This window comes from Hyperolius riggenbachi, chromosome 8, assembly GCF_040937935.1.
Source record: "Hyperolius riggenbachi isolate aHypRig1 chromosome 8, aHypRig1.pri, whole genome shotgun sequence".
In the NCBI taxonomy this organism is placed as follows: domain Eukaryota; kingdom Metazoa; phylum Chordata; class Amphibia; order Anura; family Hyperoliidae; genus Hyperolius; species Hyperolius riggenbachi.
In genome coordinates, this window is record NC_090653.1 from 288,963,576 (window position 1) to 288,987,637 (window position 24,062).

General features: G+C 45.8%; 1 protein-coding gene across 4 annotated transcripts in view; it reads left to right on the forward strand.

Annotated features, from left to right (window-relative positions):
• The window catches only part of DIPK1B (divergent protein kinase domain 1B), a 395,039-nt gene that overhangs the window by 270,902 nt on the left and 100,075 nt on the right, over nt 1-24,062 (forward strand). For all 4 annotated transcript variants that reach the window (XM_068249130.1, XM_068249131.1, XM_068249129.1 and 1 more), the window contains one exon: nt 19,729-19,863. In XM_068249130.1, coding sequence (XP_068105231.1) covers nt 19,807-19,863 — 57 coding nt within the window. In that variant the 5' untranslated portion in view covers nt 19,729-19,806. The remainder of the gene's footprint in view (nt 1-19,728; nt 19,864-24,062) is intronic.

The window sequence follows — 24,062 nt, forward strand, 5'->3', positions numbered from 1 at the left end:
CCCCCAACACAAAGTACCCCCTCCCCCTTGCCTTATCATTACACGACAGGTCTATGTTATTCAACAGCGTTGTGATATTTGCCTTTCAATGTAAGTCAGTGGCACAGCAAAGAAAAAAAAATTACTGTTTCTTTTATGTTATTTTTTTTTTTTTGAGGGCGGGGGGCGGGCCAAAAAAATGTGTGCTATTTTGAAGCTAGTTAGGTACATTTCCATGTATATTAACTTAATCCGCATGCATGGAAAAATCACAAACCGAAAATTTGCATACAGACGTGCATAATGATTGCAAAAATGCGCCGAGAGTTCATTAAAAAAATTCCCTAAAAATTGAAAAATTGATGCATGCATGAAATCGTGTTGGAGAATCTGCACAAGTGTTCTGGGCCCCTTCTAAACTGTCTGAAATAATCGTGCAATGTACATGCAGTGACTCTGTGCGATCCATCGCTGCGACGGATGGTACAGACAGAACATGTCGCCGGCACGTGTGTGAATGCAACCTGTGTACGTTTAACATCCATCGTTCTGTCTGCTGTTGTCCGTCCTGCATATCTGACTTTTTTCTTGTCTAATGTCAAGCAGCTCATAGGCTGATTTCACACTATACGTACTGTGCTCCTGTTGGAAAGCTGGAGTGGAGAGAGGGCCGAGAAGGGGGCAGGTGGGCCCTTTGACAACCACTAGGCCCCAGGCACCTGCCTAGGTCGCCTAGTGGATGATCCTGCTCTTGCCCCATCACAAGCATCAGGCTTCAATTGGTTTGCAAAACACCAATGAGAATCCTCCATGAGCACCCGGGAGGATTCTCAATGGTCCACTACTCTGTGAACCAATAAGAATTCTTCCCTGGGGAGGAACGATTCCGATTGGTCTATTTCAAGCCTGGTGCTTCTGATGAGGCTCTGGGATCGGTCTAGCGGCGTTTCTAGCGTACAAAGTCGGTGCCAGCATTGCAGAGGACCTGAATCAACGGCAGCGGATGAGCAATTTGCGAAACGTATGAGTCAAGCAGCCATTCTCACAGGCTAGCATGGATTCCGTCGGCATTTGCTTCGACCAGCCAATCCAGAAAAGCCGTGCAGGACCCAAAGTGGCGTTCCGCTTGTTGGAAAACACACCAAACCGACTGATGTGAATCCCTATTGCTTTGAGCAGTATCCGTTTGCATCCGTTTCTTTTCATTCCGCTAAAGAACTTTTTTTAAAAGTGGACCGAAACTCTTGCACAGAACAGAAAGAAAACAGTGAGAAATGCCTCCTGTGTGTATTTAGAGAGTTTATCCTGTCTAATTCCCCCTCATCTGTGACTAATCACCACTGTAATTTGATCTTTTCAGCTGTGTCCGCTTAGGAATCTCCTCTGCCATGGCAGAGCAGCTTTTAAACACACAAAGGATATTAACCCTATATCTTCTTCTATGAAAGCAGGAAGTAGACACTCTGCAGATGTATTGCAGGATTTGTAACAACCTGTAACTGCTGTAACAAAGAAATGTTTTTCTCTAAATGTTATTATGCTGTTGCTTATCTTTTAGTGCCGCAACAAAGTTCTGAGTTCAGGTTTGCTTTAAGACAGTGTGAATGGGGTCTTAGTGGCTCGTACAGAATATAAGGGGGTAACAGCAATAAAATACAAATATTACTCCAACCCCATCCCCATACCTAGTTTAGAAATACTATTATACTAAAATAAATAAATACTATTCAGTGACACTGAAGCAAAAAACAAACAAAAAAAAAACAACTTATAATGAATTGTATGTGTAGTGCGGATAATGAATAGAACATTAGGAGCAAAGAAAAGAGTCTCATATTTTTATTTTTAGTTATATAGCTATTTTTTTAATAACATTGTATCATTCTGTCATATTTGCAATTGTATTTTAAACTATAAAACAAAGCAGAGTTAATGACCTTTTGAACTTTGAGCAGTAAAACCTTATCTCAAGCCGCCTCTCACTGTTTCTTTGATGTTTAAAGTGTACCAGAGATCATTAAATACAAAGAATCGATACTTACCCGGGGCTTCCTCCGGCGCCACAAACACGTGTGCATCCTCCCGCCGTCCTCCTGAGGTCTGCCGTTCAGCTGTGATCAGCCCCGGTAACTGGCTCAGTCGCGTCCAGTCTGGGTCTTCTGCGCATGCCATAAAGACCAGGCCATTTTTCATAAATTGGGCCACTGCAGCTTTAACCACTTCGGGACCACAGTCTTTTCGCCCCTTAAGGACCAGAGCCTTTTTCTCCATTCAGACCACTGCAGCTTTCACGGTTTATTGCTCGGTCATAAAACCTACCACCTAAATGAATTTTACCTCCTTTTCTTGTCACTAATACAGCTTTCTTTTGATGCTATTTGATTGCTGCTGCGAGTTTTACTTTTTATTATATTCATCAAAAAAGACATGAATTTTGTCAAAAAAATGACTTTTTTAACTTTCTGTGCTGACATTTTTCAAATAAAGTAAAATTTCCTATACATTTGAGCGCGAAAGTTATTCTGCTACATGTCTTTGATAAAAAAAAAAACATTCAGTGTATATTTATTGGATTGGGTAAAAGTTATAGCGTTTACAAACTATGGTGCCAAAAGTGAATTTTCCCATTTTCAAGCATCTCTGACTTTTCTGCGCACCTGTCATGTTTCATGAGGGGCTAAAATTCCAGGATAGTACAAATACCCCCCAAATGACCCCATTTTGGAAAGAAGACATCCCAAAGTATTCAGTGAGAGGCATGGTGAGTTCATAGAAGATTTTATTTTTTGTCACAAGTTAGCGGAAAATGACAGTTTGTGACAAAAAAAAAAAAAAAAAAAAGTTTCCATTTCTTCTAACTTGCGACAAAAAAAAATGAAATCTGCCACGGACTCACTATGCTCCTCTCTGAATACCTTGAAGTGTCTACTTTCCAGAATGGGGTCATTTGTGGGGTGTGTTTACTGTCCTGGCATTTGGGGGGTGCCTAATTGTAAGCACCCCTGTAAAGCCTAAAGATGCTCATTGGACTTTGGGCCCCTTAGCGCAGTTAGGCCGCAAAAAAGTGCCACACATGTGGTATTGCCGTACTCAGGAAAAGTAGTATAATGTGTTTTGGGGTGTATTTTTACACATACACATGCTGGGTGGGAGAAATATCTCCGTAAATGACAATTTTTTTATTTTTTTTACACACAATTGTCTATTTATAGAGATATTTCTCCCACTCAGCATGGGTATGTGGAAAAATACACCCCAAAACACATTATACTACTTCTCCTGAGTACGGCGATACCACATGTGTGGCACTTTTTTGCACCCTAACTGCGCTAAGGGGCCCAAAGTCCAATGAGTACCTTTAGGATTTCACAGGTCATTTTGAGAAATTTCGTTTCAAGACTACTCCTCACGGTTTAGGGCCCCTAAAATGCCAGGACAGTATAGGAACCCCACAAATTACCCCATTTTAGAAAGAAGACACCCCAAGGTATTCCGTTAGATGTATGGTGAGTTCATAGAAGATTTTTTTTTTTTGTCACAAGTTAGCGGAAATTGATTGTAATTGTTTTTTTTCACAAAGTGTCATTTTCCGCTAACTTGTGACAAAAAATAAAATCTTCTATGAACTCGCCATTCTCCTAACGGAATACCTTGGGGTGTCTTCTTTCTAAAATGGAGTCATTTGTGGGGTTCCTATACTGCCCTGGCATTTTAGGGGCCCTAAACCGTGAGGAGTAGTCTTGAAACCAAATGTGGCAAAATGACCTGTGAAATCCTAAAGGTACTCATTGGACTTTGGGCCCCTTAGCGCACTTAGGGTGCAAAAAAGTGCCACACATGTGGTACCGCCGTACTCAGGAGAAGTAGTATAATGTGTTTTGGGGTGTATTTTTACACATACCCATGCTGGGTGGGAGAAATATCTCTGTAAATGACAATTATTTGATTTTTTTTACACACAATTGTCCATTTACAGAGAGATTTCTCCCACCCAGCATGGGTATGTATAAAAATACACCCCAAAACACATTATACTACTTCTTCTGAGTACGGCGATACCACATGTGTGACACTTTTTTGCAACCTAGGTGCGCTAAGGGGCCTAACGTCCTATTCACAGGTCATTTTGAGGCATTTGGATTCTAGACTACTCCTCACGGTTTAGGGCCCCTAAAATGCCAGGGCAGTATAGGAACCCCACAAGTGACCCCATTTTAGAAAGAAGACACCCCAAGGTATTCTGTTAGGAGTATGGTGAGTTCATAGAAGATTTTTTTTTTGTCACAAGTTAGCGGAAAATGACACTTTGTGAAAAAAAAAACAATACATATCAATTTCCGCTAACTTGTGACAAAAAATAAAATCTTCTATGAACTCATCATACACCTAAAAGAATACCTTGGGGTGTCTTCTTTCTAAAATGGGGTCACTTGTGGGGTTCCTATACTGCCCTGGCATTTTAGGGGCCCTAAACCGTGAGGAGTAGTCTTGAACCCAAATGTCTCAAAATGACCTGTGAAATCCTAAAGGTACTCATTGGACTTTGGGCCCCTTAGCACAGTTAGGCTGCAAAAAAGTGTCACACATGTGGTATCGCCGTACTCAGAAGAAGTAGTATAATGTGTTTTGTGGTGTATTTTTACATATAACCATGCTGGGTGGGAGAAATATCTCTGTAAATGACACATTTTTGATTTTTTTTACACACAATTGTCCATTTACAGAGAGATTTCTCCCACCCAGCATGGGTATGTGTAAAAATACACCACAAAACACATTATACTACTTCTCCTGAGTATGGCGATACCACATGTGTGACACTTTTTTGCAGCCTAGGTGCGCTAAGGGGCCCAACGTCCTATTCACAGGTCATTTTGAGGCATTTGTTTTCTAGACTACTCCTCACGGTTTAGGGCCCCTAAAATGCCAGGGCAGTATAGGAACCCCACAAGTGACCCCATTTTAGAAAGAAGACACCCCAAGGTATTCCGTTAGGGGTATGGTGAGTTCATAGAAGATTTTATTTTTTCTCACAAGTTAGTGAAAAATGACACTTTGTGAAAAAAACAATAACAATCCAATTTCCGCTAACTTTTGACAAAAAATAAAATATTCTATGAACTCATCATACACCTAACAGAATACCTTGGGGTGTCTTCTTTCTAAAATGGGGTCACTTGTGGGGTTCCTATACTGCCCTGGCATTTTACGGGCCCAAAACTGTGAGTAGTCTGGAAACCAAATTTCTCAAAATGACTGTTCAGGGGTATAAGCATCTGCAAATTTTGATGACAGGTGGTCTATGAGGGGGCAAATTTTGTGGAATCGGTCATAAGCAGGGTGGCCTCTTAGATGACAGGATGTATTGGGCCTGATCTGATGGATAGGAGTGCTAGGGGGGTGACAGGAGGTGATTGATGGGTGTCTCAGGGGGCGGTTAGAGGGGAAAATAGATGCAATCAATGCACTGGGGAGGTGATCGGAAGGGGGTCTGAGGGGGATCTGAGGGTTTGGCCGAGTGATCAGGAGCCCACACGGGGCAAATTAGGGCCTGATCTGATGGGTAGGTGTGCTAGGGGGTGACAGGAGGTGATTGATGGGTGTCTCAAGGTGTGATTAGAGGGGGGAAATAGATGCAAGCAATGCACTGGCGAGGTGATCAGGGCTGGGGTCTGAGGGCGTTCTGAGGTGTGGGCGGGTGATTGGGTGCCCGCAAGGGGCAGATTAGGGTCTAATCTGATGGGTAACAGTGACAGGTGGTGATAGGGGGTGATTGATGGGTAATTAGTGGGTGTTTAGAGGAGAGAATAGATGTAAACAATGGATTTGGGAGGTGATCTGATGTCGGATCTGCGGGCGATCTATTGGTGTGGGTGGGTGATCAGATTGCCCGCAAGGGGCAGGTTAGGGGCTGATTGATGGGTGGCAGTGACAGGGGGTGATTGATGGGTGGCAGTGACAGGGGGTGATTGATGGGTGATTGACAGGTAATCAGTGGGTTATTACAGGGGAGAACAGATGTAAATATTGCACGGGCGAATTGATAAGGGGGGGGTCTGAGGGCAATCTGAGCGTGTGGGCAGGTGATTGGGTGCCCGCAAGGGGCAGATTAGGGTCTAATCTGATGGGTAACAGTGACAGGTGGTGATAGGGGGTGATTGATGGGTAATTAGTGGGTGTTTAGAGGAGAGAATAGATGTAAACAATGGATTTGGGAGGTGATCTGATGTCGGATCTGCGGGCGATCTATTGGTGTGGGTGGGTGATCAGATTGCCCGCAAGGGGCAGGTTAGGGGCTGATTGATGGGTGGCAGTGACAGGGGGTGATTGATGGGTGGCAGTGACAGGGGGTGATTGATGGGTGATTGACAGGTAATCAGTGGGTTATTACAGGGGAGAACAGATGTAAATATTGCACGGGCGAATTGATAAGGGGGGGGTCTGAGGGCAATCTGAGCGTGTGGACAGGTGATTGGGTGCCCGCAAGGGGCAGATTAGGGTCTAATCTGATGGGTAACAGTGACAGGTGGTGATAGGGGGTGATTGATGGGTAATTAGTGGGTGTTTAGAGGAGAGAATAGATGTAAACAATGGATTTGGGAGGTGATCTGATGTCGGATCTGCGGGCGATCTATTGGTGTGGGGGGGTGATCAGATTGCCCGCAAGGGGCAGATCAGGGGCTGATTGATGGGTGGCAGTGACAGGGGGTGATTGACGGGTGATTGACAGGTGATTGACAGGTGATTGACAGGTGATTGACAGGTGATCAGGGGGGATAGATGCATACAGTACACGGGGGGGGGGGGGGGTCTGGGGGGGGGTCTGGGGAGAATCTGAGGGGTGGGGGGGTGATCAGGAGGAAGTAGGGGGCAGATTAGGGACTTAAAAAAAAAATAGCGTTGACAGATAGTGACAGGGAGTGATTGATGGGTGATTAGGAGGGTGACTGGGTGCAAACAGTGGTCTGGGGGGTGGGCAGGGGGGGGGTCTGAGGGGTGCTGTGGGCGATCAGGGGGCAGGGGGGGGGGAAATCAGTGTGTTTGGTGCAGACTAGGGTGGCTGCAGCCTGCCCTGGTGGTCCCTCGGACACTGGGACCACCAGGGCAGGAGGCAGCCAGTATAATAGGCTTTGTATACATTACAAAGCCTATTATACACTGTTGCAGCGGCGATCCGGATGCCAGTAACCCGCCGGCGCTTCCGAACGGCCGGCGGGTTACGGCGAACGGGGGGCGGAGCCAGTCCCCGGCGGCTGATCGCGTCACGAATGACGCGATCGCCGCATAGCCACTCCCGCAGCCGCCCCCGCCGATGGGCGTATTGCGGTCGTTTGGGCCCAGACTTTGCCGCCGCCCATCGGCTGGGGGCGGTCGTTATGTGGTTAAGAACCCGCTGTAGGGCCGCACAACTCAGCATACAAGTGATCCCCGCCCCACTTTTCTCCCCACCAACAGAGATCTCTGTTGGTGGGGTCTGGTCGCTCCCCCAATGTTTATTTATTTTTTTACAAATATTTTTTATTTTTTTTAAATAAAAATGCGTATTTTTTTCAGAATTTTCCCTCCCTTCCCCAGTCAACCTATCACCGCCGATCGCTTCTGTGTCCCCCAAGGGGACAGCCGTGTCACACGGCTGTCCCCAGTACAGCGCTGCCTTAGATCACAGCGCTGTACAGGTATATTAAGACGGCGACAGTGTTTGAGGTGATCGCTGCTTGGAGACTGAAGGCGGAACCTTCCAAGTGGAGATGCGCGCACGATCTCCTGCTAGCCCCATAGAAGGCCGTTCACGCCAATCGGCATGGAGCGCTCCTGGGGCTGCCGTCGCGTTTACGCCGATTGGAGTGGAGCAGTCAGCAAGAAGTGAAATGATCTCTAGTTTACTTTAAAGAGACACTGAAGCAGAAAAAAAAAATATGATATGATGAATTGATTGTGTACTATGAATAATTACTAGAAGATTAGCAGCAAAGAAAACATTCTCATATTTTTATTGACAGGTATATAGTGTTTTTTCTAACATTGCATCATTCTCTAATATGTGCAGATTACACAACACTCAGCATTCAAAAAGATTCTTTCAGAGCAGTCTGTGAACTAATGACTCCTCCTCTGGCAGAGAAAAAGAAATGTGTTCACTAACAGTTGAGATAATAAAAGTCAGAAGACAGCCCTCTCCACGACTTTGAAAGTCGTAGAGCTTAATTGCTTTTTTGCATAGAGACAACAACTGGAGTTTCTTAACTCTTCCTGTACTGGAAACAATTAGACGGATGTATCTGATCTTAATGTTTTATTTCTTAGCTGTACTACACATACAAATCATAATATCATAATTTTTTTTTCGCTTCAGTGTCTCTTTAAGTGCTTTAGAAAATAGAACTGTCTCCTACTCAGTGGGTGGAATAACTCAGAGAAGCTTTTTTGCATAGATAACAACTGTCGTTTCTTAACTCTTCCTGTACTGGAAACAAAATGAGACTTTTTTCTTTGCCACTAATGTTCTATGTCTTATCTGTACTAGACATACAATTCATTATAGCATACGTTTAATTTCACTTGAGCTTCCCTTTAAAGCGCCGGCGTCCACATCCCATCCCGAACTCGGCTACAATCAGTCCGTCTATTTATCTACCACAACGTTAATTTGTTCCCCTTTAATCGCCGGTTCCTGGAGTTGCCATGGAAACGGAGCAGGCCGCCCCTGGGCTCTCTCTGATAAATATACATTTTAACCTCCCGTCTCCTAATATTCCAGCTATTTAGAATGCCTGCAAGGTTCAGATATAAATGGCAAATCTTCGACCTGTTCCAGAAAGGAGATGTAACGGCGCAGACAATTCCATCGCCTCGCCTCATTATTTAAATGGCGGAAGATGAAATGAGCGCAGACGTGACCCGTCGGTGTGCGGGGAATACGCCGCCGAACGCACTGCCGAGGTATCAGTTGCTTTATCACGAGGAATGTTCATCATCGTCACCCGTTGTTCATTATTATTACAGACCTCTCGGAGGGGAACGCGGATCCGCGCAGCTCGCAAGACGATCGCAGCGCAGGAGGAGGAGGGGCGATTCCACAGCTACTGCCGAGCTTATAGCTTTAATAAAAGCTGCACGGAAAATACCCACCGCTGGTGAAAGTGTATTTTATTGTGACGTTATAGCTTTCCGTGCGTCCAATATCTTGCGATAAATTTTTTTTTTATTACCATTATTTTTTATGTATATAGTGCCAACATCTTCCGTTGCGCTGTACATAGTGCAAAACAAATAATGTGGAAAAAATACACGAGACGTTCAAAACTCTGTACAATACGTACATCCAGCAAAACAAACACAATATATACTCCAGGTGTGGCTGCATGCTTGTTCCGGGTGTGACTCTGCTGGCTGCATGCTTGTTCCAGGTGTGACTCTGCTGGCTGCATGCTTGTTCCGGGTGTGACTCCACTGGCTGCATGCTTGTTCCGGGTGTGACTCTGCTGGCTGCATGCTTGTTCCAGGTGTGACTCCACTGGCTGCATGCTTGTTCCAGGTGTGACTCCGCTGGCTGCATGCTTGTTCCGGGTGTGACTCTGCTGGCTGCATGCTTGTTCCAGGTGTGACTCCACTGGCTGCATGCTTGTTCCGGGTGTGACTCTGCTGGCTGCATGCTTGTTCCAGGTGTGACTCCACTGGCTGCATGCTTGTTCCGGGTGTGACTCCGCTGGCTGCATGCTTGTTCCAGGGGTGACTCCGTTGGCTGCATGCTTGTCCCAGGTGTGACTCCGCTGGCAGCATGCTTGTTCCAGGTGTGACTCCGCTGGCTGCATGCTTGTTCCGGGTGTGACTCTGCTGGCTGCATGCTTGTTCCAGGTGTGACTCCACTGGCTGCATGCTTGTTCCGGGTGTGACTCCGCTGCCTGCATGCTTGTTCCAGGTGTGACTCTGCTGGCTGCATGCTTGTTCCGGGTGTGACTCCACTGGCTGCATGCTTGTTCCGGGTGTGACTCTGCTGGCTGCATGCTTGTTCCAGGTGTGACTCCACTGGCTGCATGCTTGTTCCAGGTGTGACTCCGCTGGCTGCATGCTTGTTCCGGGTGTGACTCTGCTGGCTGCATGCTTGTTCCAGGTGTGACTCCACTGGCTGCATGCTTGTTCCGGGTGTGACTCTGCTGGCTGCATGCTTGTTCCAGGTGTGACTCCACTGGCTGCATGCTTGTTCCATGTGTGACTCTGCTGGCTGCATGCTTGTTCCAGGGGTGACTCCGCTGGCTGCATGCTTGTCCCAGGTGTGACTCCGCTGGCTGCATGCTTGTTCCAGGTGTGACTCCGCTGGCGGCATGCTTGTTCCAGGTGTGACTCTGCTGGCTGCATGCTTGTTCCAGGTGTGACTCCACTGGCTGTGTGCTTGTTCCAGGTGCGACTCTGCTGGCTGCATGCTTGTTCCAGGTGTGACTCCGCTGCCTGCATGCTTGTTCCAGGGGTGACTCCGCTAGCTGCATGCTTGTTCCAGGTGTGACTCCGCTGGCGGCATGCTTGTTCCAGGTGTGACTCTGCTGGCTGCATGCAGAGTGGGGGCATGTACCGCAGGCCGCAGCCAGTGTGTGGGAGTGAGTGCCGCCGGCCCGCCGCACCGCTACCGTGGTCACAGAGTCTGTCTGACACAGACATGGCCAGAACCAGCCGCAGCCAGCAGTCACAGACGAGACGACACAGCCAGCCAGAGAGGCAGGCACTGAGGCAGCCGCAGCCAGTGAGTGCTGACGCCGGGCCCAGCGGCCAGCCAGACACAGCCAGAGAGGCAGAGTCCACTGCCTATATCCTCCACCCAGGTGGTGATTGATGCATGTCTCCAGGCATTTGGCAATCAGGTAATAAGATTGCATTTGTGGGGAAATCTGCTGCCAATCTCATTGCGTTTGTGGGGAAATCTGCTGCCAATCTCATTGCATTTGTGGCGAAATCTACTGCCACTAAGATTGCATTTGTGGGAAAATCTGAAATCTTCTGCGAATCTGCATTTTGTGGTCAGCCGGCCCTCCACCATGTGGACTATTGTGCGCCACTGTCCTTGTTACGATGTCCTCCTTTTCAGGGTGTGATGTCCTCCTTTTTGGGGTTCTGCAAGTGGCCACCCTATAGGCATCAGGTTGTTAGTTTGTGTCTGGGGGGGTAGGGTTAGGCATCAGGTGGGTAGTTTGTGCCTGGGGGTAGGGTTAGGCATCAGGTGGGTAGTTTGTGCCTGGGGGGTAGGGTTAGACATCAGGTTGGTAGTTTGTGTCTGAGGGGTAAGGTTAGGCATCAGGTAGGTAGTTGGTGCCTGAGGGGTAGGGTTAGCCATCAGGTTGGTAGTTGGTGCCTGGGGGGGGGTAGGGTTAGGCATCAGGTAGGTAGTTTGTGTCTGGGGGGTAGGGTTAGGCATCAGGTTGGTAGTTTGTGTCGGTGGGTAGGGTTAGGCATCAGGTGGGTAGTTTGTGCCTGGGGGTAGGGTTAGGCATCAGGTGGGTAGTTTGTGTCTGGGTGGTAGGGTTAGGCATCAGGTAGGTAGTTTGTGTCTGGGGGGGGGGGGGGGTAGGGTTAGGCATCAGGTAGGGAGTTTGTGTCTGGGGGGGGTAGGGTTAGGCATCAGGTAGGGAGTTTGTGTCAGGGGGGGGGGGTAGGGTTAGGCATCAGGTAGGTAGTTTGTGCCTGGGGGGTAGGGTTAGGCATCAGGTTGGTAGTTTGTGCCTGGGGGGGGAGGATTAAGCATCAGGTTGGTAGATTGTGTCTGGGTGGTAGGGTTAGGCATCAGGTAGGGAGTTTGTGTCGGGGGGGGGGGGTAGGGTTAGGCATCAGGTAGGGAGATTTTGTCTGGGGGGTAGGGTTAGGCATCAGGTAGGTAGTTTGTGTCTGGGTGGTAGGGTTAGGCATCAGGTAGGGAGTTTGTGTCTGGGGGGGGGTAGGGTTAGGCATCAGGTAGGTAGTTGGTGCCTGGGGAGAGTAGGGTTAGGCATCAGGTAGGGAGTTTGTGTCTGGGGGGGTAGGGTTAGGCATCAGGTAGGTAGTTGGTGCCTGGGGAGAGTAGGGTTAGGCATCAGGTAGGGAGTTTGTGTCTGGGAGAGTAGGGTTAGGCATCAGGTAGGGAGTTTGTGTCGGGGGGGTAGGGTTAGGCATCAGGTAGGTAATTTGTGCCTGGGGGGGAGGGTTAGGCATCAGGTTGGTAGTTTGTGCCTTTGGGGGAGGGTTAAGCATCAGGTAGGTAGTTTGTGTCTGGGGGGGTAGGGTTAGGCATCAGGTAGGGAGTTGGTGCCTGGGGAGAGTAGGGTTAGGCATCAGGTAGGTAATTTGTGTCTGGGGGGGTAGGGTTAGGCATCAGGTGGGTAGTTTGTGTCTGGGCGGGGGTTAAGCATCAGGTAGGTAGTTTGTGTCTGGGGGGGTAGGGTTAGGCATCAGGTTGGTAGTTGGTGCCTGGGGGGGTAGGGTTAGGCATCAGGTAGGTAGTTTGTGCCTGAGGGGTAAGGTTAGGCATCAGGTGGGTAGTTTGTTCCTGCGGGGGTAGGGATAGGTACCAGGTAGGTAGTGTGTGCGGGTGGTGGTGGGGGGTAGGGTTAGGCGTCAGGTAGGTAGTTTGTGCGGGGGGGTGGTGGGGGGTAGGGTTAGGTACCAAGTAGGTAGTGTGTGCGGGCGGTGGTGGGGGGTAGGGTTAGGCACCAGGTAGGTAGTTTGTGCAGGGGGATGGTGGGGGGTAGGGTTAGGTACCAGGTAGGTAGTGTGTGCGGGGGGTGGGGGGTAGGGTTAGGTACCAGGTCGGTGCGGGGGGGTGGGGGGGGGGGTAGGGTTAGGTACCAGGTAGGTAGTGTGTGCGGGAGAGAAGGGGTAGGGTTAGACGTCAGGTAGGTAGTGTGTACGAAGGGTGGTGGGGGGTAGGGTTAGGCGTCAGGTAGGTAGTGGGGGTGGGGGGTAGGATTAGGTGTCAGGTAGGTAGTGTGTGCGGGGGAGGGGGGTAGGGTTAGGCGTCAGGTAGGTAGTGTGTGCGGGGGAGGGGGGTAGGGTTAGGCGTCAGGTAGGTAGTGTGTGCGGGGGTGGTGGGGGGTAGGGTTAGGCGTCAGGTAGGTAGTGTGTGTGTGTGGGGAAGGTCTGTGGGTTAGGTGTTGGGGGAGGGGGGGGGGTTCTGTGTGAGAGTAGGGTTAGGTTTAGCCACAGTAAAATAAAAGTATGAAATACCGATATTCTACAATTGGCAGTACTCGATGCCCAAATTTCCATGCGCCTTTTTTCGATATACGCGCTCTCTCGCCGTTGAATATTCATGCGACACCATGGACTGGTCCAGCAGGATACATTTTTCTTGTGAGGATTTAGATTGCTTGTCTGCTGCAGACTTGGCTCCGGCCGGTGATGGTTATGTGACGACGCGGATAATACGTAGCGTGACTAATATCTTCCATAACGGGCGACCTTCAGACAGCCATGTGGGGGCGAGATGTGTCTGCTATTATTTTCACAGCCAGATAATGACACTCGAGGCTGGCACGCCGGCCCCTGGGCCCATTACCGTGACTGGCATCCCAGCCCGTGGACGGGAGAAAAATCTGCCGCTCCTGCCCGAAAATAAACAGAAAGGCCATTTGTGGGGCTCCTGCTCTAATAACAGCTCTTATTATCGCTCCAAATGGCGCCTCAGGAAATGAGATTTCTGACAGCTAAACTTATTCCATGCAAGCTGCCATTTCAGGCCAAGGGAGAGCCGTAGGAGCGCACTCATGAGTTTGCTAAGCAGGAAGTCAGGTGTGCGCTGGGCATTGTTGCCCCTCCACTATAATTCCTATTCTTTTATGGGACATATACAGGAAGTCAGGTGTGTGCTGGGAATTATTCTCCTTCATATTAATGTTTAAAAATAAGAAATATATCAATTTGGGAGTAACATTTATAGTCAATAAAACACATTTTTTTCTGTAGAAATATATATTTATATATTTACATAGATCTGTACATCAGTCCTGAAAGAGGAACAAATAAGGAGAAAATATTGACAGAGGGACTGTCCCTCCAAAAGAGAGACAGTTGGGAGCTATGTGAACTGCACCGCAAGTGTGCTGGCTGGCCCAGCTGTCCCCTCTCCCTTACTTCCCTTGTCCCTCATGCAGGTTCTCTTTAGTATTAGGTAGGTAGAAGTGCCCTCAGTATTAAAGCGGATCCGAGATGAAAAACTAACTATAACTTGTGTATATATCTTATCTAAAGTTGAGATCATTTACACAGCAAATCTAGCTGCAAACAGCTTTAATAGAAAATTAGTATTTCTTCCTGTGATACAATGACAGCAGCCATGGTGTTTGTAAACCTTACACAGAGGCAGGCTTATCTGTATCTTGAGCAAAAGAACCTAATCCCCCCTCCTCCTCCCTCCTCCCCTCTGCCTCTGAAATCTCTGGCTAGTAATACCTCCCCCTCCTCCTGCCCAGACTGACCTCCCATGAGCCCTTGCTACTGCCTTGGCTATCTGAAAACTTGTGGGCGTGGTTTATTTAGTTTATAGGGAATTAGAGTATTAAAACAAAAAAGTATTTGGCTTGAGGATTGCCCTATAAACAATAGGAAAGGAACACAATTATGCAATGTGTAAAAGTTCACCTCGGATCCACATTAAGTAGCTAGTGGTGCTCCCAACTGAGGGGAGATCTCATCAGTGGAATGCAGTGAGCCGGGTGAGTAGCCTCTCGTTTATACTCTGCTCAGAACTCTGCATAGGGAAGGAGGGAGGGAAGCACTTGGGGATGGGAGTGAGCTGTCTTTCCATCATCAGGCGCCTGTAAGCACGTGCCTACATTGCCTTATGTATGGTATATCCGGCCCTGGTGATGGGAATTGTTGCCCCTCCATTATAATTCCCATTCTTTTATGGGACATATACAGGAAGTCAGGTGTGTGCTGGGAATTGTTGTCCCTCCATTATAATTCCTATTCTTTTATGGGACATATACAGGAAGTCAGGTGTGTGCTGGGAATTGTTGACCCTCCACTATAATTTTTATTGTTTTATGGGACAACTACCGGTATACAGAAAGTCAGGCGTGTGCTGGAATTGTTGTCCCTCCATTATAATTCCTACCGTATTGTTTTTTTGGGAATACTAGATGATGGGCCCGGTATGCATTTGGCTGGTGTTGGCTCCGCCCACACACAATTACTCAATGATCTAGTTTGTGAGCTTTGCTGTCTTTGGCCTCAATTCACGGAGCTTTATCAAACGTTTGATAATTTTCCTCATGGGTAAAATCTAATTTTGAATTCACTAAGGTGTTATATATTTATCAAATGTTTTATCGATAAAACATTTGATAAATCTATAAAACATTAGTGAATTCAAAATTAGTTTTTACCCATGAGGAAAATTATCAAACGTTTGATAAAGTGTTTGATAAAGCTCCGTGAATTGAGGCCTTTGGCATCAATATGTAATTTGCATTGAAATGACACAAATCTGATTCGCTGTTTGTGCTTCCACCCCCTTTCCTGAAGTTTAACCCCAGTCACCCAATGATCAACTGTGCAAAGTTTGAGAACCCTGCCATTAACAGTGTAAGAATGTCTGCAGTTTACATTTTCCCAGTGAAATTTGTATTTGTCTCCACCCACTGATGGCCCGGCGTTGCCCGCTTATGTATTTGGCTGGTGTAGGCTGTGCCCACTTTTTCTAACCCTAACACACAATTACTCAATGACCAAGTTTGTGAGCTTTGCAGTCTTTGGCATTAATCATTTGCATTGAAATGAAACAAATCTGATTGGCTGTTTGTGGCTCCACCCCCTTTTCTGAATTTGAACCCTAGTCACCCAATGACCAACTGTATCAGGTTTGAGGCCTGTGCCATTAACAGTGCAAGAATGGCAGCGATTAAATATTCCCCTTGAAAATCAATAGGTGAATTTTGATTGGCTTTTGTAGGCTCCACCCACTTTTCTGAATATTAATCCCAGTCATCCAGTGACCAATAGGGATGCTCGCTGCATTCCGCAGAATTCTTAATTCCGCGATTCTGGCCGGAATTAGGTCAATTCCGATTCCTGCGGTCGGAACGGAATTGCTAAACTTTTAAAACGGAATTCAGTGGAAAAGTTCAATTCCAAGCCCAGCCTGGGTTCAATTCCCAGCCATGGTATGTAAGCTGGTTTTTGAAGGTCTACAAATCCTTAAGCATGCTACTTTTTCTCTTGGATTGATCATAATGGTACATGCTAGGCTGGCTTCAGCATGTAGTGTAGTTGGTGGTATAGGGGTTAAGTCAGATACCTACTGCACACAGAGTTCAATTCCCAGCCCAGCCTGGGTTCAATTCCCAGCCATGATATGTAACCTGGTTTATGAAAGTCTACAAATCCTTAAGCATGCTACTTTTTCTCTTGGATTGATTATAATTGTACATGCTAGGCTGGCTTCAGCATGTAGTGTGGTTGGTGGTATAGGGGTTAAGTCAGATACTTACTGCACACTGAGAGTTCAATTCCCAGCCCAGCCTGGGTTAAATTCCCAGCCACGGTATGTAAGCTGGTTTTTGAAAGTCTACAAATCCTTAAGCATGCTACTTTTTCTCTTGGATTGATCATAATGGTACATGCTAGGCTGGCTTCAGCATGTAGTGTGGTTGGTGGTATAGGGGTTAGGTCAGATACCTACTGCACACTGAGACCTGGGTTCAATTCCCAGCCATGGTAAGTAAGCTGGCTTTTGAAACACTACAATTCCCAGGAGGAGGAGGATATTTTTTAAAAAATTTCCGTCGGAATACGGAATTCCGCGGAATTTTCATAGCGACGGAATCCGTGATTTCCGGCGGAACTGAATTTTCTGGTTCCGATCATCCCTAGTGACCAACTGTGCTAAGTTTGAGAACCCTTCCATTAACAGTGTAAGAATGGCTGCTGTTTACATTTTCCCAGGGAAATTTGTATTTGTCTCTGCCCACTTTTTGGTTATGGGGATAAAAATATCCTATATGTTATTCCAGGTAATGTACTATGTGTGCACCAAATTTCACTCACATCCGTTCAGATATTGTTACGTGATCAAGTAACAAACTTCCAAACAGCCAAACTTTCACATTTATAATATTAGTAAGCTTTATACTGTATAGCAGTGACTGACATCTTCTGCAGCACTTCACAGTACATGGTCATGTCACTGACTGTCCTCAGAGGGGCTCACAATCTAATCCTACCATAGTCCTAGTCTAATGTCCTACCATATTATTATTATGTATTTATATAGCATTGACATCTCCTGCAGCACATTACAGGGTACATAGTCATGTCACTGACTGTCCTCAGAGGAGCTCACAATCTAATCCTACCATAGTCATAGTCTAATGTCCTACCATATTATTATTATTATTATTATGTATTTATATAGCACTGACATCTTCTGCAGCACATTACAGAGTACATAGTCATGTCACTGACTGTCCTCAGAGGGGCTCACAATCTAATCCTACCATAGTCCTAGTCTAATGTCCTACCATATTCTTATTATGTATTTATATAGCACTGTCAACTTCCTGCAGCACATTACAGAGTACATAGTCATGTGACTGACTGTCCTCAGAGGAGCTCACAGTGTAATCCCTACCATAGTCATAGTCTAATGTCCTACCATATTATTATTATGTATTTATATAGCACTGAAATCTCCTGCAGCACATTACAGAGTACATAGTCATGTCACTGACTGTCCTCAGAGGAGTTTATACTCTAATCCTACCATAGCCATAGTCTAATGTCCTACCATATTATATTTATATAGCACTGACATCTACAGCACCTTACAGGGTACATAGCCATATGACTGACTGTCCTCAGAGGAGCTCACAATCTAATCCCTACCACAGTCATGGTCTAATGTCCTACCATATTATTATTATGTATTTATATAGCAGTGACATCTTCTGCAGCACATTACAGAGTACATAGTCATGTCACTGACTGTCCTCAGAGGAGCTCACAATCTAATCCTATGATAGTCGTAGTCTAATGTCCTACCATATTATTATTATGTATTTATATAGCACTGACATCTCCTGCAGCACATTACAGAGTACATAGTCATGTCACTGACTGTCCTCAGAGGAGCTCACAATCTAATCCTACTACCATAGTCATAGTCTAATGTCCTTCCATATTATTATTATGTATTTATATAGCACTGACATCTCCTGCAGCACTTTACAGAGTACATAGTCATGTCACTGACTGTCCTCAGAGGAGCTCACACTCTAATCCTACCATAGTCATAGTCTAATGTCCTACCATATTATTATTATGTATTTATATAGCACTGGCATCTTCTGCAGCACATTACAGAGTACATAGTCATGTCACTGACTGTCCTCAGAGGAGCTCACACTCTAATCCTACCATAGCCATAGTCTAATGTCCTACCATATTATTATTATGTATTTATATAGCATTGACATCTCCTGCAGCACTTTACAGAGTACATAGTCATGTCACTGACTGTCCTCAGAGGAGCTCACACTCTAATCCTACCATAGCCATAGTCTAATGTCCTACCATATTATTATTATGTATTTATATAGCACTGACATCTCCTGCAGCACATTACAGAGTACATAGTCATGTCACTGACTGTCCTCAGAGGAGCTCACACTCTAATCCTACCATAGTCATAGTCTAATGTCTTACCATATTATTATTATGTATTTATATAGCACTGACATCTCCTGCAGCACATTACAGAGTACATAGTCATGTCACTGTCTGTCCTCAGAGGAGCTCACAGTCTAATCCCTACCACAGTCATAGTCTAATGTCCTACCATATTATTATTATGTATTTATATAGCACTGACATCTTCTGCAGCGCTGTACAGAGTACATAGTCATGTCACTGACTGTCCTCAGAGGAGCTCACAATCTAATCCTACCATAGTCATAGTCTAATGTCCTCCCATATTATTATTATGTATTTATATAGCACTGACATCTCCTGCAGCACATTACAGAGTACATAGTCATGTCACTGACTGTCCTCAGAGGAGCTCACACTCTAATCCTACCATAGTCATAGTCTAATGTCTTACCATATTATTATTATGTATTTATATAGCACTGACATCTCCTGCAGCACATTACAGAGTACATAGTCATGTCACTGACTGTCCTCAGAGGAGCTCACACTCTAATCCTACCATAGTCATAGTGTAATGTCACACCATATTATTATTATGTATTTATATAGCATTGACATCTCCTGCAGCACATTACAGAGTACATAGTCATGTCACTGACTGTCCTCAGAGGAGCTCACACTCTAATCCTACCATAGTCATAGTCTAATGTCCTACCATATTATTATTATGTAGTTATATAGCACTGACATCTCCTGCAGCACATTACAGAGTACATAGTCATGTCACTGACTGTCCTCAGAGGAGCTCACACTCTAATCCTACCATAGTCATAGTGTAATGTCCTCCCATATTATTATTATGTATATATATAGCACTGACATCTTCTGCAGCACATTACAGAGTACATAGTCATGTCACTGACTGTCCTCAGAGGAGCTCACACTCTAATCCTACCATAGTCATAGTGTAATGTCCTACCATATTATTATTATGTATTTATATAGCACTGACATCTCCTGCAGCACATTACAGAGTACATAGTCATGTCACATCAGAGGAGCTCACAGTCTAATGCTACTAAATTCCTTGTCTCTGTTTGATGGCTGATTTTCACACCATTGTTCCCACTCTCTCCGCAGTCTCGCCTTCCTGGAATCAAAGTGAAATACCTGTTCCTGGCATGGCTGGGCATCTTTGTGGGCAGCTGGGTGGTGTACATGCATTACTCCTCGTACTCGGAGCTGTGCAGAGGACACGTTTGCCGGATGATAATCGTGAGTACCTGTCATCTCTGTTTATTATAGTTGGCGGTGTGATTTGCTGTACTGAAGCCATGCACTGCATTGTCATTCGCTGCCCGCTCACCATCCGGTGGGAACGCAATGACCACAGGCTATTATCTACACAATCTGTCTTCATTCACTCAGCCAAGACCATAAACTGCACGAAAAATGTGTTCTGACCTGTTTTTTGGGGTGACCCACATTCTAGGGTGACATCGCCAGCGAGGATTAGTGGGCTGAACTGGAGGCGGTGATAATAGAGCTCAGGGGAGGAGTCAGAGTAGCAGTTTTGTAGTTGCGGTGACGTAGTTTTATATATATATATATATATATATATATATATATATATATATATATATATATATTTATTATTAACAAACGTATTGAATTTATTTTTGGAAATTAGAAGCCTAAGGGTACCCATATATTATTCGATTTTCTGGGCCGATAAACCTTTTGCTATGATAATTTTATCGTATTGAAGGAGAATTGTAATACAACATGACCAATCGATTGTTCTTTTCATCGATATTCGGTCAAAATTATTCAAATGGATCGATCGGGAAGCATAATGGTGGTGCGCGGTGGTAACAGAGTTCGAAGTCGCAACAATTAACTGACCCCCGACCAGTGTCCCCCCCTCCCGAGGCCGAAGGCCAGGATTTTCACCGGCACAGTGAGCACGGACAGGGGTGACGGGACACTTCTATATATGGAAGGCCTGGCAGGCAGCGTCAGCGCAAGTCCAATTTTCAATATCATGTATTGGAAAACACTGGGCAGTATGCGGGCAGCAGAGCTGGATCATCCTCAAGGCAAACCTAGGCAATTTCCTGGGGTCTGGTGGAAGTGTAGGGATCTAGTGAGCGGTGGGCCTACAGTCGAATCTGATCAGAGAATGATTTATCTACTTGTCGATCTGGCCATATATTGAGTGATGTATGGCCACCTTAAGATTTGTGGTAAATCAGGAAGACTCTCTACAAGATATGAACTGTTTACCTGTTTTAGCATTTTGCACCGTTAGATGTTGGATATGTTTTCAGCAGAAATCTTGTCTGCTATGGTTGTGACCAGTGCAGATGCCAGCTTTGTACTATTCCATCTTCAGCTTCAGATTGGCTGTCTGAAGCTCGGCCTTCTTCTAATCATCTGGTCGGAGAGAAAAGGGTGAATGGCGAAGCAGCACAACTTCCACAAAAGAAGAAGGGACAACAAAACTCGCCACCCCGTGAGGACACGTATGACTGACGGCTGGATAACAATGCAGTCACCACAGGAGCTTAAAAGTAATCCAGATTTTTCACCGGCAACTCAAGACATGCTCACAGCTACCGGAGGATCCCCGAGGCAGCAGAGACCAACAACGGGCTGGGCACTTCATATGCATGTGAACTTACAATACATCAAACGCTTGGATAGGCACTATCATCAGCACCACTGCAACAACATATAGCACCTGTACAACACTTAGGATACAGCTAAAAGGAGCCATGATCCTAGGAAATAGGTCTCAGAAGAACCTGCACTTCAGTTCCTGCAGAACCTCAGACTGCACCTCGACTCCTCTGGAACCTCAGACTTCCCTTGACACCTCTAAAACCTCAGTCTGCACCTTGACTCCCTTAGAACCTCAGACTACACCTCGACTCCTTTAGAACCTCAGACTGAACCTCGACTCCTTTAGAACCTCAGACTGAACCTTGTCTCCTCTGGAACCTCAGACTGCACCTTGACTCCTCTGGAACCTCAGACTGGACCTTGACTTCTCTGGAACCTCAGACTGCACCACGACTCCTCTAAAATCTCAGAATGTACCTCGACTCCTCTGAAACCTCAGACTTCACCTCAACTTCTCTAGAACCTAAGACTGCTGCACCTCTACTCCCCTAGAACCTAAGACTGCACCTCGACTCCTCTAGAACCTCAGAATGCACCCCGGCTCCTTTAGAACCTCAGACTGCACTTTGACTCTTCTAGAACTTCAGACTAAACCTTGACTTATCTAGAACATTAGATTGTACTATGACTCCTCTAGAACCTCAGACTGCACCTTGACTCCTCTGGAAATGCACACTGTGCATTTGCCCTCTAGAACCTTAGTCTCAGACTTTCTAGAACCTCAGAACTTCAGACTTTCCCCAAGATCAGAACATCAGGCTGCTCCTCCCTTGGGTCCTCTAGAACAGTGTTTCTCAACATCTTATTGCTGTGTACCCATTTGTAAAGTCTGTGCTCAACAATTACCCCTTGGTATGGTAAATATGATCTCAAGCAACCCTTACCAGTACATGGTAATTGGTTCTAAACAATTTCCAAGTGTTCACTTTTGCTTTTAATTAAAATACTAATTTGGTGTTGTTTTATATAGTATTTAAATTTTTCTAAAACTCTAAATTTGTTATACTTATTTAAATATATTAAGCCCGAGTACCTCCTGGACCCATCAGAAGTATTTCCTGGGGGATATGTACCACTGGTTGAGAACCCAGGTGCTAGAACCTCTAGATTGCACCTTGGCTCCACTAGAACCTTAGACATCTCATGCTGGGTACACACGTTGCGATTTACCGCTCGATCAGCAGGATCGATTGGATCGATTCGATTATTTCCAACATGTTCGATCGGGTTTCGATGGATACAGCCGTCAATTTTGCATATTAAGTATGCAAAATCGACGGCTGTATCGATCGAAACCCGATCGAACATGTTGGAAATAATCGAATCGATCCAATCGATCCTGCTGATCGAGCGGGAAATCGCAACGTGTGTACCCAGTATCAGACTCTTGCATACCACCCAAGTTTTTGAGGTGAGAAAGAGGGACACTTAAGCCATGCCACTGCCGCACTCCTGATCATGCCCCCGCCACACCCCTAGCCACGCATACCATAAATATTTCATGAGAAAAATATGTTGTTTTATAATTGAAACCACACTGGTCCTTTCTATCCTGGTTAATTTTCCTTCATAGTAACATTTTAAAATTAGTATTATATCAATTTAAAGGATGGGAATAAAGTTTACAGTCAATCAAACATTTTTAGTAGAGAAATATATATATTTACATAGAAAGAGAGACAAACTCCTGAAAGAGGGACAAATAAGGTGGAAAGAGGGACAGAGGGACAAGGCTCCCAAAGAGGGACTGTCCCTCCAAAAGAGGGACAGTTGAGAGCTATGCTCTTGGATATTCCTTGGTTCCTTTAGAACCTCACCATGCACTGCACCTCTAATGTAATCTAATCTAGAACTCTTGGCTGCACCTTGGATCCTCTAGAACCTGACACAGTGCTTTGGTTTTATTAGAACCTCACATTGCACTGCACCTTAGCACCTCTAGAACCTCAGGCTGAACCTTCATTCCTCTGTATTCTCAGACTGCACCTCAGCTCATCTAGAACTCTTGGCTGCGCCTTGATTCCTTTAGAATTTGAGACAGTGCCTTGGTTCCTCTAGAACCTCGCAATGCGCTGTACCTCCTCTCCTCTAGAACCCCAGAATGTCCCTCAATAACTTGTGGTTAATTATATTAGCTAATGAAGCATATCTGGACAAATCTAGAATTCAGAAGCCAACCCCTCCTGTCTCACAGCCAGTGTCATCATGAGTTGTACGCCACAAAGTGTGTAAGGTCGATAAAGAAGAGGAAAAAAAATGCCACTCTAATAGATTTCTCAAGGACCCAGGAAGAGGCCTTAAAAAGACAGTAAACTCAGGAGGGGGAAAAAAAATCAAGAAATACACAAAAAATAAAATCCCTTTTTATAGGCTTTTTCTGCAGGTCCTTGAGAGCACTGCTGGAGTGGCACATTTTATCTCTTCTTTATCAGTTTGAGGCGGTTATGGGCATCCAGCTTCTACGACCCGGCAATCAACAACTCTCGGCCTTATCAAGGGCTGCCGGGCTCCGCGAAATTAAACGGAATCTTCCATCGAAATAATCTGTAGAGGAGTGAATTCACTGCCTCTTCTGGATGGATGAAAGGCGACTCGACGTCCTTGGTTAGAAGTGGATTTTTCGGGAGTCTGCTGGAGATTTTCGGATTAACAAACTCGAGACGGGAACTCTTGTAATAGTTTAAAGTAAAGCCATTGGCAGTAGGTAAAATCAACGTGCTGATCTGTAATAGTGGGGAGATTGTGGAGAGGCCTTTCATGGGAACTGCATCCAGCAGAGAGAGACTTTC